The sequence below is a fragment of the Medicago truncatula genome, chromosome 2, assembly GCF_003473485.1.
Source record: "Medicago truncatula cultivar Jemalong A17 chromosome 2, MtrunA17r5.0-ANR, whole genome shotgun sequence".
Taxonomy (NCBI): Eukaryota; Viridiplantae; Streptophyta; class Magnoliopsida; order Fabales; family Fabaceae; genus Medicago; species Medicago truncatula.
Genome location: NC_053043.1, coordinates 7,074,217 through 7,091,161, shown reverse-complemented (window position 1 = coordinate 7,091,161; position 16,945 = coordinate 7,074,217). Strand labels below are relative to the sequence as shown.

Sequence of the window (16,945 nt, the reverse complement as noted above, 5' to 3'; positions counted from 1 at the left end):
TCTCTACTGAATTTTTACAACATTGTCTCACTTTTTTACCCTTCATCTTTTTCTAGGAAACATATATGTGAAGTATCTTATAAATATCTTTGTGTATTTGTGGAGGAGTATCATATAAGTATCCGATAAAATATTTTTTTAAAATTTAAATAATTAATTCCGATATTCGTGGGTACGTATCCGCGAGTATCCGTGAAGTGTCAGTATCCGATACGGGTACGTCTCCGTTTTGAAGTATCGAGGCTTCATAGATTTAGACCTAACAGATATGGAGTGGTAAGTAATGCTGCAAAGGATGCAAACACATATTATTTCTGATGTTGGAGTAGAATCATGTATGTATAAATGAAAAAAGAGAATAAAAAAGAAGCTGAAAAAACAAAAAGGAAACCCACTAATTCTTTGAGCATACACCAATAGTGATGCGCGCATTAATAGCTATTGCACTTTTTAATTAGAATATAATCCATTTCCGTATGAGTTGAAGTATCCTTATGTTCTTTATATACGGTATAATATGTATATTTTTGGTTGTAAATATATACGGTATGTGGAGGAAAAGAAAGAATAAAAAACCCACACAAATATCGAATCTGATCCGAAGAAAAATAAGATTCTTTAAAAAATTATGGAGAAGAATATATTCTGATTATTTAGATAAGAATATGATGAGTTTGTGTTTGTGAGTATGCATGCATGCTTGATGCTTCCGTTGTAATTACGCTAATAAGAATCTGTTGAGGTGCTTATATAATACACAAATTCATAACAAACCAAATGCACTAAAATAAACAAAGGAATTTATCAATTACTTTGAAAGAGAGAGATGGGGAGCACATTATTCAACAACAAATTAAGAATTGCTGCACTCTCCAATCCCAACGGGCAAGCTCAAGGTTTCGTATACAAGTTTACAGATATTGATTACAAAAGTTAATTGCACCTTAAGGGCGAGCATGGAAGGGAACACCGCAAATGTTACCCTCATAGATCACATGTTTGACAGGTATCACCTCCGTCGTTTATTATAGGATCCTTTTAGAAAAGAAAAAAAAACGGATTTTAAGAAAGTTGATTATTGTGTTACATTTGTTGACAAATGATATTTTTTTCTCCATGTTTGCCCTTCTATTAATTGAATAATGCACCAAATTAATTTATCATCGTACCCATAACAGTAAAGAAACGTGAATCATGAACCTCTTAGATTGAATGTAGACTAGTTGGAACATGAATGAACATTCACTTCTTTTTTTCACAAAATTTTTGAATCACTATGACGCCATTTTTTTAAGAACAAGGAGCATGAAACAAGAGTATATATACACATATAGAGAACTAAACATATTCTTCATAAAAAAATTATAGGAATCCATGGAACCCCATCTCAACATAGATTTAAACATCCCTTTTAATCCCTGTGATCACGATAACACAAATCAGTTGCCAGACCTCAACTTGGCTGTTAATGTTGAAGACACTTTGCTATCAATAGACGATTCTAACTTTGAATTACACCATGAAACTCAAAGTCATGGAATAGATTAGATGTTGATACCACAAACAATTTAGAAACAGAGAATGGTGCATGAATGAGAGAATTACTACTCTTTTATTTTCTCACGTAAACTTATTGTTGTTCTTATATAAAGAAAAAAATAATTTATTGCTTTTCAAAAAAATATGTTGATTAAATAGGGGTAATTTTGTAAAGAAATAATTAATATACTTGAAAATATTAAAATGATCTTATAAAAAGAGACATTTTTTTTACTAAAAAGGTTCTATAATAAAGGACGGGGTATTATTAATTAATATTCTTGATAGATGCCAATATAAAAGAAAAATAGAGAAATATAAAATTGTTAAAATATAATTGGAATAATGAAAAAGTGAGTATAAATATACTCATATGATTCTCTCCCCCTCTCCAACTAGCCGGCCCTAATTTTCTCTTACAATTTCTTCATTGGGGGTTGGTTTTGGGTCAATTCTTGACCTGAAATCACCCCTCCTAATCTTTTTCTCTTTATTTCAATCTAAATAATTGATTTTCACATAGATTTAGGTTTTTTCCTTGTGATTTCATCATCTAAGTGTGGTGGTTTGTTGTTCGTCGTCTTGTGCGGCGTTGTTTGATTTTCCGTCTTCGTGCGGTGTTCATTTGATTCATATTGAAATATCGATTATTCAATCAAAGATTTGGGCGTCAACGTTGCAGATCCGAATGCCATGGATATTCCCGTCGCTTTAATTTTATCATATATTTTTGTAGGCATTATGCCGTTATATGCTATTAACTTGGATGCTGTGAGTTTGTTCGCAGATTCATTCGTTACGTTTTTAGCTGTGTTGAATGATGTAATCTCTCGATTTGAATGAATAAATATCATTTTGTTTTTGTCAAAAAAAATGATTTGTTACATTTTTTAAATGATAAATGAAAAAAACAAGACACATATATATTCATATCATGTTTTTTTTTAATTGAGTTATATATTTGTTATATGTGTTATTTGTATTGAAAATTGATGATATTTTTGAAAAGAGAAAAAGACAATCCAATCCAAAAAAGAGTTGAAAAAGTAATTTTCTTTATATATATATATATATATATAGTATAAATATGAGGGAAGGAACAGGTGTGGACATGAAGATTCACGATCCAGGTCTTGGAATTGTTGAGTTTAGACAATGGGGTATACTATAGCATGACCTACGGAATTCCAGGCCATGAACGTGGTGCTTTGCTGGTGGATTTTACTATTCCACAATCTATGTTTGTGATGTATATATACGGTGCAAGAGAGAGATATTTGGAAAGGTCGTTTAATGAGTGATCTAAAGGGTCCGGTCCTTCAATGTACTCTTCAACTTTGGAGGCCTGTTTAGATTTAGAAAATGCCTTTGATGTTAAAGTTGCAAACAACTACTATTACTGGACTTAATTATATTCATTTGTTAGAGAAGTAAGGTTATATTAAATGCTTATGTTTAGTACTTAGTATGGTGTTTAGTTTTCTGAAATGGTACTCTATTCTTAAGAGACAAATAAAGTTACATTTTCTCATAGATCTTGTCTAACTGCTCCTCATTTTCTCTACCTACGCCATTGACTTCTTTGTTCTGTGAAAGGGACTCTCATCAACCTCTAGTCCACAACTATCCTTGCATGACGGTACCACACAGTGCATTCACAAATTTAATAAAACTTAGGCACTATATATATAAAGTTTATGTCGTTTTAAAAAAGTTTGAATGGAATCTTTATTACTCTTTTTGGGGATGTAATGTAATAATAATAAGATTAAGAAAGATTTAAATCAACATCAGCCTACGTAATCATTGTTCAAAGTCAAAAATGACTACAAATTAATCACGGGATGAAAAACTCATAACAAAATATGTATTAATTTATATATAAATAAAGTTTTATAATCATGTTGTTACTTATTAAAATAAAAAAATGGACTTTTGTTGTCAACTCTCATTGGTGGTAGTTGGTATTTTTTTCCCCCTTTTGTCACAATAGAAGCTCAACAACATGGCAACATTGTCAACTCTTTTGACTCTATCTATCTTCCTTAGTGGAGTAGTTAGAATCTAATTTTGTCTCAATATTTTTTTCATCAATATATTGACTCATTTCAACTATGTATAAATGTGCTTTCAGAAACATTGAGTACTAATCATTTTCTTCCACAATAAACACTTTGCTTCTCTTAATTTCTCTAGCAAGATGTTTAGTGTGATTAGAAGAAAACTTAGGTACATTTATTCAAGAATACTATTTCTACTATGGAAGCGTCCAAGGTCTAAAGTTGTTATCAAAAGGTTTAGAAAATTGAATTGTAACAACAAAAAAACCAAATCATCAAAAAGCAACTCAAATGGTGCTCATCATTTAGTGGAGTGTGATTCAAGAAAGCCAATAAGGATTGCTACATTCAATGTTGCTATGTTTTCATTAGCACCAGCTATTTCAGAAAATGATGATTATGTTATGTATAATCAAAAGAAGAAAAATTCTAATTCTACAACAAGTGCTGATTTTCCAAAGAGTATATTAAAACAATCACCATTGCATTCTTCTATGAATCTTTCAAACTCAGATACCAACATTATGCCAAGATCAAATTTGAAGCAGGTTTCAATTAATCTACCTGATAATGAAATTTCATTGGCAAATAGTAAGATTCTTGGTTCAATAGAAGATATTGGAAGTGTTTCCTCTAGAAGGAATCAAGTACCAGCAAGGTCTCCTGTTTGTTTTCCTTTCCTTATGAATATGAATATGAATTACTGTGAAGAGGTGAATGAGAAATTTAGTAGCAGTAGAAGCATTTTGGAAGTTCTTAGAGAGATTGATGCTGATGTGGTGGCACTGCAAGATGTGAAAGCAGAGGAAGAGAAGTGTATGAGGCCTCTTTCTGATTTGGCTGCTGCTTTAGGGATGAAATATGTTTTTGCTGAGAGTTGGGCTCCTGAATATGGAAATGCTATCTTATCTAAATGGCCTATTAAGAAATGGAAAGTTCAGAAGATTGCAGATGATGATGATTTCAGGTTTTTTTTCTTCTTTCTTAACTCCCTTATTTGATTGTTCAGAAGATTGATGTCTAACTTTGCTTGTCTGTTTAAGGTAAAAATATGGACATATTAGACAAACCCTATTAAGAAAACCATTAATTATATTAGTAATCACGTGACGCAGTTATTGGTCTTTGGTAGTCCGAGGTTAATTAAAGATGATTTGGTGAAGGTGTAATTAGAGTCGATTGATCTTAAATTGATGGCCAAAATCAATTAATGCATATAAATGTATTTTTGTCGAGGATTTGAACTTTGTCCCTTGAGCTAGAAGGCAAAGCTAATTAATGTGATAGGTCATTTGATGTACATTTTGTTTATTATATGTGATTGCAAAATGCAATGTGAAATGTTTGTTATGCAGGAATGTTTTGAAGGCAACAATTGATGTACCATGGGCAGGGGAAATAAATTTGCACTCAACTCAACTAGATCATTTAGATGAAAATTGGAGAATGAAGCAAGTAAATGCAATAATCCGTTCCAATGACCCTCCTCACATCTTAGCAGGAGGTCTCAATTCTCTGTATAGAGCAGATTATTCATCACAAAGATGGACAGACATTGTCAATGTAATTAATCAATTCATATTCTCACAGCTAATTTCAATTTATTTTCCACTACTATATGGCATTTCACATCTTAGAAAATTTGTATTTTTTGTGGTAGTATTATGAGAAACTTGGAAAGCCAAGGCCAATGACAGAAGTGATGAACTTCATGAAATCAAAAGACTATGATGATGCAAAGGATTATGCAGGAGAATGTGAACCCATTGTCATCATTGCCAAAGGCCAAAGTATATATATATATATATCTATTAGTTCACATTTCAATTTTCAAACTTATTTTTCTAAATGAGTTCAAACTTTAATGTGAATTGTTGAATATAGATGTGCAGGGGACATGCAAGTATGGAACAAGGGTGGATTATATTTTGGGTTCATCAAAATCACCATACAAATTTGTTCCAGGGTCATACTCAGTAATTTCTTCTAAAGGAACTTCTGATCACCACATTGTGAAGGTAGATATAATGAAAGTAAATACTTCAACTCAGAATAATGTAATCAAACAATGCAAGAAGCTGAAGAGGAAGGTTGTGAGAATAACACCACCTTGTTCTACAGTAGGTGTATGAGAATTAACACCACCTCCTAATCTACTTGTTCCATAGATTTTTTTTTTTTTTATAAAGATTATATATATAGAAACCAATATGGTATATTTGATATAAGTAATAATCAAGTGTAACAATTCCTAGTGATGCACCCTTGATTGAAGCTAATTCAGAAATTGTTGTGGTGCTTTCAAATCACATATATGAATATTTTATATTGTAATTCTTCTTTTATTTTCTTGTACCTTGTTGGATGCCTCAAAGAGTTACAATTCAGTTCATGTTATAGTGACTCCGTTTATTTTTTATACATTGTGTTAGTATTTTTCATACCTTTTTTAACTAAGGAGACAATTGAAAGAAAGAAAAAAAAAACATTAATTATATTTTAGATCCTTTAAACATAGTTTTAAAGAAAATAAAAATCGACAAGTTGAAAATAAAAATCAAACCATTACTCAATGGAGTAGAGTAACCTATGACTTTTGACATCATGTTCTTATGTTGGATTGGTTGAAGCATCATACTTTTGTGACTGAGATCCTGTCTTAGCTTTTTAAGATCTGGTCTTCTAGATTATTTTTATTTTATTTTACTTATTTTTGACCAAAATATAAATTAGCATGTTGATGTACTTCTACTTGAGAATTTATCAAATTAGTGTGTTGAAACTCTATTTGCTTAGTATACACTTTGGATTTTATAATTGTGAAAAATGAGCGTATTGAATTTCTACTTTAGAATTTGCTAAATTCGATGCAACATACATACCGCGATTGATTTTACTCTGATAAGCCAAACTGTGTTACGTAAATGTTCCTTTTGGGTAACTTTAATGTATACAGTAATTTTGATACTCCTCCGGTCCTTTATATAAATATAAAGAAAAAAAATAAAAAATCATCAAAATCAAGACAATCAGTAGTTGTTGCAATTTTTTTGAATGTTTTTACAAATATACTCTCATAAAAATTTGTGAAGTATTAAATATACCCACTAATATTGAAAAGATATTAAATGAGGGTTAGAAAAGTCTTTTAAACAATAAATGTATCTTAAAAATTGTGACTTTTTCTTATAAATAGAATCAATTTATTTTTTTTAAAATTTTCTTATAAATAGGACCGGATGGAGTATGTAGTTAATATCACAAGTAGAAGATTTATTATCCTTAAAAATAAAAAGTTGAAGATTTATCAGTACATTTTGGGATTTAGATACTAGTTTTGTCTCTCTTGTTGCATTTGTTTTGGACAAAATAAATCAAAAGATGGTGAATATTTAAGAAACGAATCCAGCGGTGATAAAATGCATAGGTGACCACAATAATGGCATAAATTCGTTCAGTGTTGTCGATACATAAATAAGTTTAACTTTGTCATTATTGGTTAGCAGAAAATAAATAAAAATGGATGGGATGTCTCTCTTGTTGCATTTGTCATTATTGGTTAGCAGAAAATGAATAAAAATGGATGGATATCAGAACATAAACTCAAATTAGTGTTCCATTTATAAAAATAGACCATATTGGTTAGCAGAAAATTAAACTCATTGATTTTCATTATTTAAAATCATTTATTTCATTTGTATGAACTCAAATTATTGAGATTTGAGACAACTAAGATTACATAAGGTTCTATACAAATTTTCAAAATTTAAAGGATGAAAAATGCACTTTAGCTTTCTTTCAACTACTTGAAATTAATGTTTTATCTCTATATCACTCATTTAGCTACTTCTTTTTAATATTTTCTTTTAATTAACTACCTATTTATAATTAATCGGGTCTAACACTTTACTTAATTCAATGGACCAAATCAAATTTATATAATAAAAAAAAAAGTCTTACTAACACGTGTCTTTAGATCGTATGTTAAGGGGGTTCTAAAAATAACAAGTATTTATCGAGAAAAATTAATTCACATGAAATTACAAGTATTTAACTTTTTGAGAAATAAATTAACGCAATTTCCAACACAAATTTTTTATGTTTAGTACGTACATTAACATGTACACTTAAGACATAACATTTCCTTTTAACAAAGTTGTCCCCTTGTTTCCCATTTCCATATTTACTTTTTAAGTTCATTTATTTAATGATGTATATAGTTCGTAATATGGACCACATACATCACTAAATAAATGAACCTAAAAAGTAAATTTAATTTACTTATATTTTAAAATGGAGGGAGTATAACTTTTGCTTCTCGATGATGATATTTATGCATGTCAAGATTATGTGAATGGCAAAGATTATTTGTATCTCAAAATCAGAGTTAAGGAAGAATATATCAAACTCATCTACAATTGAAAACATATTTTTTTGTTACATTGTTACAATTGAAAACATTTAAAGGCATCATCTACTGTTCCAATAATTAATTTGCTTCTTCACCCAATAATAAATTTCACAAGGGACTCGTTGACTGTTGTAACTTTTTTTTTTTTAACAGCTAATTGTTGTAACTTCTAACTCATTGACTCATTGTTTTGATTGATTACATGACCGATAATTCCAAATTGACACTTGATGTTTATAATACACACCCAAACAATTCTTAAAAAAATAAAATAAACCCAAACAAACATACAACTAGAATTTTCCTTTTCAAATTAATCAAACACAACCAATACAACAAAAAGAAAACTATGAACGAATTGTAGAGAACAAGCTTGTAGGATATCCAAACATGCACAAGGGATCCTATGTAGTCTTTTCTGAGGTATCATTAGTATCAGAACTAGTAGGGTATCCAATTCCATGTCGATAACTCGGAAAAATCATGAACACCGCACCAGAAACCACCCCAATAACCGGTGGTAACACCTGCATGAGAATCTTCTCAGACGACTCAAATTTCGGGTAAAAGCAATGCACAACATTAGTGTCAAGCAGTCCCAGCACCGCGAACACAATCACCGACAAGAAAGCATGGACAAAGTCTCCAAATCTAAGCTTATATGCCGACAAATCAACTGAATCTGATCCCGGAGATGGCCAGAGACCATTCATGGTAACAATACCATAGTGTCTCTGGCCATCGCTTCCGGTGTAACTGTCAGTGAAGGAAGTAAAAGCACAGTTGAAACCACAAATGACGAGGAGAATACCACTTAGGTATTTGTTGATGGTGCTGCAGTGTCCATTGTTGGTTACAACTGGACTGAGATACTGGAACAAGAAGACCGTGCCGGTAGGAAGAAGCTTAACGAGGTTTCCTACTCCGGAGAATGTCTTCCCTGTCATGGTACTAGCACCTTTGTTGGTGCTTGTTTTGGAGGATGAAGCTTTTTCACTCATTTTCTCTCTCTCTTTTTCTTTATCTTTTATAACACACTATGTAGTTGTTTAAGTTTGTGAGTTTTTTTTAGTGATGTTTGTGTGATTTTATAGAAGATGATGATGGAATGAGAGTTAGTTGCTTCTACGCAAAATGGAAAATGGGTGTAGAGTGTTTGTGTGTGATGTTGTTTTACTTATACTTTTGGAAAAAGTCACTACTCAGCTTCAATTCTAATTCAAGCTATAGCTTCACGTCCAGAGCATATTTCTTGTTTATCATGATTAGCAACAACGAAGTATAGGGAGGGACGCTATGATTTATTTGCTTGTTTTGTATTACTTTATTTCCAAAAATCATTTTCTTAGGTTGATTATATTTTAAAACTTAAACAAAACGAAATTCAGATCCTTAAAATAGTCATTTAGTTAAATAAAGTGATTTTAAAATCAAGTAATGCGTAACAAAACGAGTTATCTTGTACTAAAAAAATGACGTACGAGTTATCTTCATGTGGGTAAGTATGGTTTAGCAGGAGTAGTGTACGTAAGATAAACTAACTGATTTTGGTGATGCCAAAGCCTAAGTTCCCGTGCATGCAGACCATGTACATATGTTTCATGCAAACTCAAGAGTTGTGGAAGCTAAAGTAAGAGGAGTTTGGATTTACTTCTGTTTTGGGGCAATAGTTGTCAACTTTTCAAATTGCAAGTAAAATGTTATAAACTTCTTTCTCAAAGTAATTGAGAATATATTAATGCGTTAATAGTGCTTTACGTTCATGTAATATAGGTTATTTTCGGTTAAAATATTTTTTTTGGGATTCCGTCCTTGTAATTTGAAGTTTTTTGGTTTTGGACCTTCATGAATTTTGACTGTATAAAATCGATGATATGACAGGGGGTCAAACCGAAATTTGTTCAAATTAACAAGGGGTAAACCAAAATTTGCTTAAATTGCAGGGGGTAAACCGAAATTTTCTCAAATTACAGGGGGCAAAATTTTCCATGAAGGTCTAAAAGCAAAAAATCTTCAAATTACAAGGATGGAATCCAAAAAAAAAAATTTACAGGGGGAAAACTGGAAATGACTTACAAGGGTAAAACATTATTAACCCTATATTAATTATGATTTTTTATGCTTCAAAAGCTGAAGAAATCAAAATTAAAAAATGTTGAACTTTAAATTGAATTTTGAGCTCATATCTTATGATGATGAATTATCATTTCAATTTTTATTTATTTATTAAATTTAGGGTGTGTTTATTTCAAGTTATATTTGTTGATTCTTGGGGATAAAATGATGGAAATATATTTGTCAATGTTTCATACAAGTTTACTAAATTTTACTAAAATGTTATTGATAATAAAAAAATTCCCAAAGAAAATGGTGGGAATAAAATTACCATGGAGATGAGAATAAATTCATATGTAGTTACCTATTATACTCCCTATTTTAATGGTTCTTAGGAATATTATAAAGTTAACCAAACATATTTTTTCTAAATACTTTAGAATAAAATTCTCATCTTTATATTTCAAGAAATGTTATTCCTAATAATAAATTTGGTAAACTTAAAACAAACACACCCTAGACGGTTGAATTTCAGCAATTTTTTAATTAATATATGTTATTAAATAAATATGTGAAAAGAAACAGGAGCTACCAACATAGTGTTAGCCAGATGGGATGTGATTTAGCATATAGATTCGATCCATTTGATGCGTATGAATAAGCATCTTATTGAGAGTGTTCATGATCTCTTAAATTAATCTTCATTCTTTGAAGGATTGAGAGATTGGTTAGGAAAATTCTATGGTGAAGTCATGAGAATGATTTTTTTGGTGAGTAACATCCCACTGTTTGTACAGTAGCATCAAAAGTTTAGTTCCCATAGTATCATCAATTTATAAGATTAACAAGAATACACTTAATCTAATTTTATCATACCTTGTTTTAAGTGTAACACTTAAGAATATCACATGATATCAGCAACTCTGTTTGCATGTTAAAGATGCCAACGATAAAATAGTACTTGTAAGTCCAAGATGTTGCAAGCATTACTAGATGAATTTCTATTGATCATTAATCAGTAATCAACAATTTAAAAATGAATCAAACATTATGATTAAAATTAACTTTTTCAAAAAAGTCATTTTCATGATTGCACCGTAGAGCTCCCTTGAGATTAATTAGCTTCAAAATACGTGATTGAACAACATTGTTACCGAAGATAAACACCCTGAAGGTGAAAAACACAAGAAGGGGGGGTTGAATTGTGTTTTCTTTTTCTCTTAAAAAATTACTTCTTCTGATAAAACTTCAGAAGCAGTTTGAGTGCTTCTGATGAAATGATCAGAGTCAGATTGCAGCGGAAAAGAACAGAGCAGAGAAAAGAAAGACAAAGACACAAGCAGTTATCCTGGTTCCTTCCACAACACGGAAGTAGTCCAGTCCCCCTTGCACTTCCAAGGAGATTTCACTATAATCACAAAGATTACAACTGCTCAATACTTTCTAAGTATGAGACTTCACAAAAATGCTCAAGCACACACGCAAGAGTCTTCCAATGCTCAAGCACTAAGCAAGAGACTTCTAATGCTCAAGCACGCAGGCAAGAGACTTCTAATCAAACAAAAATACAGAGAATTGAGTTTGAGTTGAACACTTGATATACAATCAGTGGTGTTCACAATACAATACAGTACAGACTCTAGACTTTGAATTTCTAAGATGTATCAAATCAGTGCAGAAATTCAGTGTGCTTTGTAGAATCAAATTGATAGAGTTTTGGCGCTTTTGAACTTATGTATCTCTATCTTTTATCTTCAAGTCTTCACTCCTTTATATAGAGGTGTGAAAGAGACGTTGAGATAATCAGCACGTCTAAAGAGTCGTTTGAAATCCTTTGATTATCCACCAGTAATCCTTTGCCTGATTTGGGTGTAGTCCTTTGAAGAATAAGCTTCAAATTCATTCCCATCTTGAACGTACAACTTCTGCAGGCATGGCTGTTGTTTTGTCTTGTAGCGTAGACAGAAAACAGAGTAGTGGAGGTAGTGGTTGTACACTTGTACTTTGTCAACTCTATTAACGAGAGACAAGTGCTCAGTGCTATCCATATATCCGTTGATACCTCCCTTTCAATTCTTCGTTCTTCTTGGATAAGATTGAATTGAGAATCAGCTACTTTGAATCTTCAGTTTGATTAAAGGATCAAACGTAGCTTCTGGTGAAGATATTGCTTCTGATGAAAACTTTTGCTTCTGATGACCTTCTGCTTCTGATGACGTCATCACTTTAGAAGCACTTCAGCTTCAGGAGCAGTTTTCTTCAGATGCTCAGAATTTCTTTTTCTTTCCATTGTTCTTCCAAGACCTATTGAAATAACTTGAGTAGCCTTTGGTCCTGTACACTTGAACAATTATTAGTAATAACCAATTGACAATTTTTAATACCTTGTTATCATCAAAACTTAATAAGGTTCATTTTAAAACACATTTTGCTCCAACACACCCGACTAGAAAAGAAGAGTCTTGACTACCATAACTAATAATTATTTTCCAAATCTTAAGTTACAAAAAAAAATTACTAAAATTCAACTCAATTTTAGTACTTTTATGTTTTGGTGCCTTCTAGGGTGAGCGACTTTGATAGGTCTCTCACGGTGAGAGAGTATTATTAACCGTTAGAGAGTAAGCTTTCAAAATTGTTATGATGCACTACCAACACCTTATCAATTTCCATTCTCACTCTTCTCTTTCTCCTTCAACTACTTTTGTTTTCCAAAACAAATCTTTCTCTCTCCTTGCGATAATCAATCCATAATTGATTGTGAAAATTGACAAGGAATTGGAAAACAAAGGAACGGGAATGTCCCAGTTCAAGATTAATATATTGAAAGGAAATTGTTAAAGAAAAAATAAATAAGCTAACTAATTAACTTGTGTTCCTTTATTAATATCCAAATAATGGATTTTTGCTTGTTCAATAATTTGCTTGCATCTTCTGCAAAAAAGAAAAATGGTGTTTGCTTGCGGTTCCTAAAAGCCCCAAAAGATGGTTGAGAGGTTTGAAAGTTGTGTGAAGCTTTCGAAAAATCAAAATTTTGTCACTAAATTTCATTTTTGTTCTTTTTTAAACTATTAAAACTTGAATCTTTCACACTTAAATTGGTTAAATAAATTCATGAAATTTTTCTTAAAAAATTATCTCATTACTCTTTCATGGAAGCACATTGGTATTTCAAAGAAAAATATATTGATTTCAATGGCAGAGCTTCATATCAACGGAAGATGCGTTCGACTAAGCATAAATTACTCACTCATGAGATAAAATGTCTAGTTTAATGGTGAAATGACACGAAGCCTAGTTTCTAGTGACATGATATGATAATTACTTAAAAGAGCTCAACCTGTGCGATAAATTTTAGAAATATTAAAAATGCTTTTCAATACTTCAAAATTTACTTGGTTTGTTTTTCTAACAAATGTCATGGTTACTTTTTTATTTTATTTATAATAGATATTTGAGTCAATAAAAATTTAATGTATTTAATTCAAATTTTAAATTCAAAATTATCAATTTTTGTTGAATTAAATTTCTCTTATAAATAAGAACAAATGAAGTTTTAGTTTGCATGATGATTTTTAAAAAATACTTTGATTATGATAAAAAAAATGATATTTATACAACTTTTTGCAACAACTTCATCTTTAATTATGTTTTTTTCTTCCTCCCTATGTCCCTCTATTCCTTTATTTCTTTATTTTTTTGTTTGAATATCTCGTTTTCTTTGTATATATATGATTGTCCAATAAACTCTGGTACAAATTAGTAGTATTGAAATAACAAACTGTATGGCCAATTAGGGAAGAATGAATGATGAATACGACAAGAAAGATACTTATTGCCAAATGGACATGGCTGCAATTGCAAGTTAAGGCCCTACTCTTCCCAACTCCACACAACATCACAATCTTCAACGTCATCTTCTGCAAATACCACCACACATCAAGTTGTGGAGATTTTTCATCTCTCCAACTCTTCACAACCACCAACTCATATCATCCTGTCACTAAACCAGAACACCAATTTCTATTCCCCCCTGCAATTATCTGTAGTTGGTTGAGACCTTTCAGTTGATATTTATCAATTCACCATGTTCTAAAATCTAACCAATCCTGTTGGTATTTGTTGTTTGATGTTATTTACGATTAATAAACAAAATCAAACAGGCCATAAAATTTCCAATTATATTTTTACTTGTTATAATACAGTTCCATTTTGCTTCCAGGTTATTTCATTTCATGATCATCACATAAAGAGTAAACAAAGACATAAAACATAATCTGAATCTGCCCAAATTTCCCTATTAATTTATTTTTGTTAACTTTACAGTACAAAAGGGTATTACAAACCTACAAAGATACTCGCAATTTCTCACGAGAGCAGAACCCATTTTTCACTTCAAAATACACATATACTTCCGGAATTTACAGATCAACCCCCAACTTCCTCCCATCCTTTCTTCTTTTTATTTATTTTTTTCCCATTCTAATTTTTTTTGATATTACAACCTAAATCTTACCCCCTTATAACAACCCAATTAACAACCTCCACAAAAGTCCTTACATAACCTTACAACAACACTACTCCAAACTTCTTTTATTAACATTTTCACCCCAAATTTTTCCCCATTTTTCAATTCAACCCTTCCGTTTAAAAAAATCACGGTCGGATCAAAATTCAAAAAATGGAAGAGGGGCGTAACGGGTAATAAGAAGATTCTAGATTAAGGAGAGACAAAAAAAAAAGGAGGAAAAGACGGAAAGGTCCTTAGGGATCCAACCCGAAACCCGGAAACGACCCGATTTGGTTTACGCAATACGGAGGAGACGCCTTAGATCCCGCGTAGCGGAGTCATCAACGGCAACCGGCGCAAACTTCCTCTGAAAAGAAGGAATAGGAAGAGCGCTCGGCGACGGAGACATCGCGAAAGCGGATCCGGCGTAAACATCACAACCGGTTTTGAAATCAACGATCCGGATCTGTTTAGGAACCATATTCGGGTCGGGTCCAAGTCTCTGTGTTCCGATAATAACCAAATCTTCACCTTCCTTTTTCAAACCATCGCTCTTCACCAACGAATCAAGCGATTCACCTCTCCGAAGAATCGTTACCTTCTCCGTCATCATACCACTACCTCTCGCCACCTTCAAATCATCGGAGCTGTTGCTATGTCTTCTCTCCGTCGGCGGAATACGTTTTCTTTGCTCCGGTCGAGTCACCGGTTTCCGGTTACTCCTCCCGGAGTTTGTGGCACCATAATAATGACTGCTATTATTATTATTATGGCAATTTCCGTAAGGCTTTCGGCGGTAAAAACTCGCCGGCGGTGCTCTGATCCGTTGAATGAAACAATCTTGTGGTAGCAAAACTTCGGTTCCCATGGTGAATGAGAAAATGAAGAAGAAAAGGGTGTTTTAATTGGTTTATTTATCTTTAGAAGAATTATTTGCTAGTAGGATTAATTGTTTTTTCTTCTTCTTCTTCCTCTGAGAAGAAAAGGAAGAGAAGAAAAGGGGGTGTTAATAGAAAAATGGAAATGAAATGAGAATGGTAAAGAAGAAAGGGTGAATTGGGGAAAATGGTATGGTTGGAGAAGGGTGATATATAGGAAAAGAGGAAAGAGAGAAAGGTGGGTGGGTAATTGGTTTATTGTTTTTTCCTACCGACTTTCCCAACGCGTGAAGAGAGAGAAAAAGAGGAGAGAGATGTTTTGGACAAAACAGAGAGATGGTGTTTGCTGACCAGACCAAGTCTTTCATTTTTGAAGTTTATGTTTAACGTGGGACCCTAGAATAACGGTGGACGTTTATTTGACAACCGAGGGTGAGGTAAGTTTAACGGTGCCGTGTAGTTGGGGTTAGTTGTCTTTTTCAATTACCTTCTTTCTAGGAAATTATTTGGGTTCATTGGGGTCCACTTGATGTTGCCAAATTACTTTTATTTTAGCATTTTCAATTAATATATTTATTGTTTGATTGGAAAATGTAGAGGAATACCTACCTCTACTATATTTTAAGTAGGTTCGTTCAGACGGGGATATCAAATTTTCGTTACCATGCTCAATTGATATTGCGAAATTTGTGGCTGCTAGCCAGCAATGGCTTTGTTTAAAGAACGAAATTTCCATCCGGCAACCGTGTATATGACTCTATGCTATAGTCTATACTCTCCTTCAGTCAAAGTTAACTTACTCTTTTTTTTTTTACCATTATAGTACGTCTTTAGGACACAAGATTTTTATGTTTACCTTTTCTTTTGATCGGTTATTTCTAATGTCATGGGTCAAAAATAAATGAAAAAGATTTCTATGTATAGATGTGCAATTTTATATTTTTAAACTCCTTTTTTGATAATATTTTAAAACTCTTTTAAAATACAAATAATTGAATGACTTTTTATATAAAATCTATATTTGAAAACATTATATTCCATAAAAAATTAAAAGAAATCATTAATTTGAAGACTTTTTTTAGGGAAATAATTTGAAGATTTAATGAGTAAATAAAGTTGTCACTAAATTTATTAGAAGTTGACTAATACGCAAGTTTGTGAGATCAACTCTTGTTACCAATGTGATGATCTTTTTGATATATATATATATATATATATATATATATATATATAGTCTAAGTCTTGGGGTCTGTATTGGTTTGGTGAGCTTTCGAAGTTCAACTCATTTAACTTTTGTTTAAAAAATGAAGTAAATAATAAATTTATTGTTATCTTTTATTATACATAAAAAAAAATATATCATTACCAGGATCCTTTGTTCCCATGTGTTTAGGTTAGTTGGTAGGGACAATGCATAATATATGCAGGAGTTAGGGTTCGAACCTCAAACACTCCACTTCTTTACATGTAAAATGTGTGAGTTTCAGCCTTT

The 16,945-nt window shown here is 31.8% G+C and overlaps 3 protein-coding genes across 4 annotated transcripts; 1 reads left to right on the top strand and 2 right to left on the bottom strand.

Annotated features, from left to right (window-relative positions):
- Positions 1 to 788: 788 nt before the first annotated feature.
- LOC11445645 (uncharacterized) lies at positions 789 to 5,954 on the top strand. Of its 2 annotated transcripts, none has more exons than XM_003594010.4 (5): positions 789 to 1,006; positions 3,736 to 4,566; positions 4,955 to 5,162; positions 5,260 to 5,389; positions 5,484 to 5,954. In XM_003594010.4, the coding sequence occupies exons 1-5, from the start codon at positions 957 to 959 to the stop codon at positions 5,729 to 5,731; spliced, it is 1,467 nt and encodes a 488-aa protein (XP_003594058.2). In that variant the 5' UTR covers positions 789 to 956; the 3' UTR covers positions 5,732 to 5,954. The 2 variants fall into 2 exon arrangements, with proteins under 2 accessions (XP_003594058.2, XP_024632290.1); XM_024776522.2 differs by having other exon boundaries at positions 3,674 to 4,566.
- A 2,120-nt stretch (positions 5,955 to 8,074) lies between these two features.
- LOC11445890 (protein DMP2) lies at positions 8,075 to 9,066 on the bottom strand. The gene is made up of 2 exons (XM_039830312.1): positions 8,338 to 9,066; positions 8,075 to 8,303 (listed from the first exon to the last, which is right to left on the bottom strand). The coding sequence occupies exon 1, from the start codon at positions 9,009 to 9,011 to the stop codon at positions 8,415 to 8,417; it is 597 nt and encodes a 198-aa protein (XP_039686246.1). The 5' UTR covers positions 9,012 to 9,066; the 3' UTR covers positions 8,075 to 8,303; positions 8,338 to 8,414.
- Positions 9,067 to 14,338: 5,272 nt separating this feature from the next.
- LOC11440849 (uncharacterized) lies at positions 14,339 to 15,735 on the bottom strand. Its single transcript, XM_003594008.4, has one exon. It carries the CDS (start codon positions 15,441 to 15,443, stop codon positions 14,871 to 14,873), a length of 573 nt encoding a protein of 190 aa, XP_003594056.1. The 5' UTR covers positions 15,444 to 15,735; the 3' UTR covers positions 14,339 to 14,870.
- Between the last annotated feature and the right edge of the window lie 1,210 nt (positions 15,736 to 16,945).

Excerpts from the sequence above, each read along its gene's own strand:
- LOC11440849 (XM_003594008.4), bottom strand. The coding sequence starts at position 15,443 with ATGGGAACCGAAGTTTTGCTACCACAAGATTGTTTCATTCAACGGATC.
- LOC11445645 (XM_003594010.4), top strand. The coding sequence starts at position 957 with ATGGAAGGGAACACCGCAAATGTTACCCTCATAGATCACATGTTTGAC. Across the intron at positions 1,007-3,735 it reads ATAGATCACATGTTTGACAG|CAAGATGTTTAGTGTGATTA; the intron begins GTATCACCTCCG and ends TAATTTCTCTAG. Across the intron at positions 4,567-4,954 it reads GCAGATGATGATGATTTCAG|GAATGTTTTGAAGGCAACAA; the intron begins GTTTTTTTTCTT and ends TTTGTTATGCAG.
- LOC11445890 (XM_039830312.1), bottom strand. The coding sequence starts at position 9,011 with ATGAGTGAAAAAGCTTCATCCTCCAAAACAAGCACCAACAAAGGTGCT.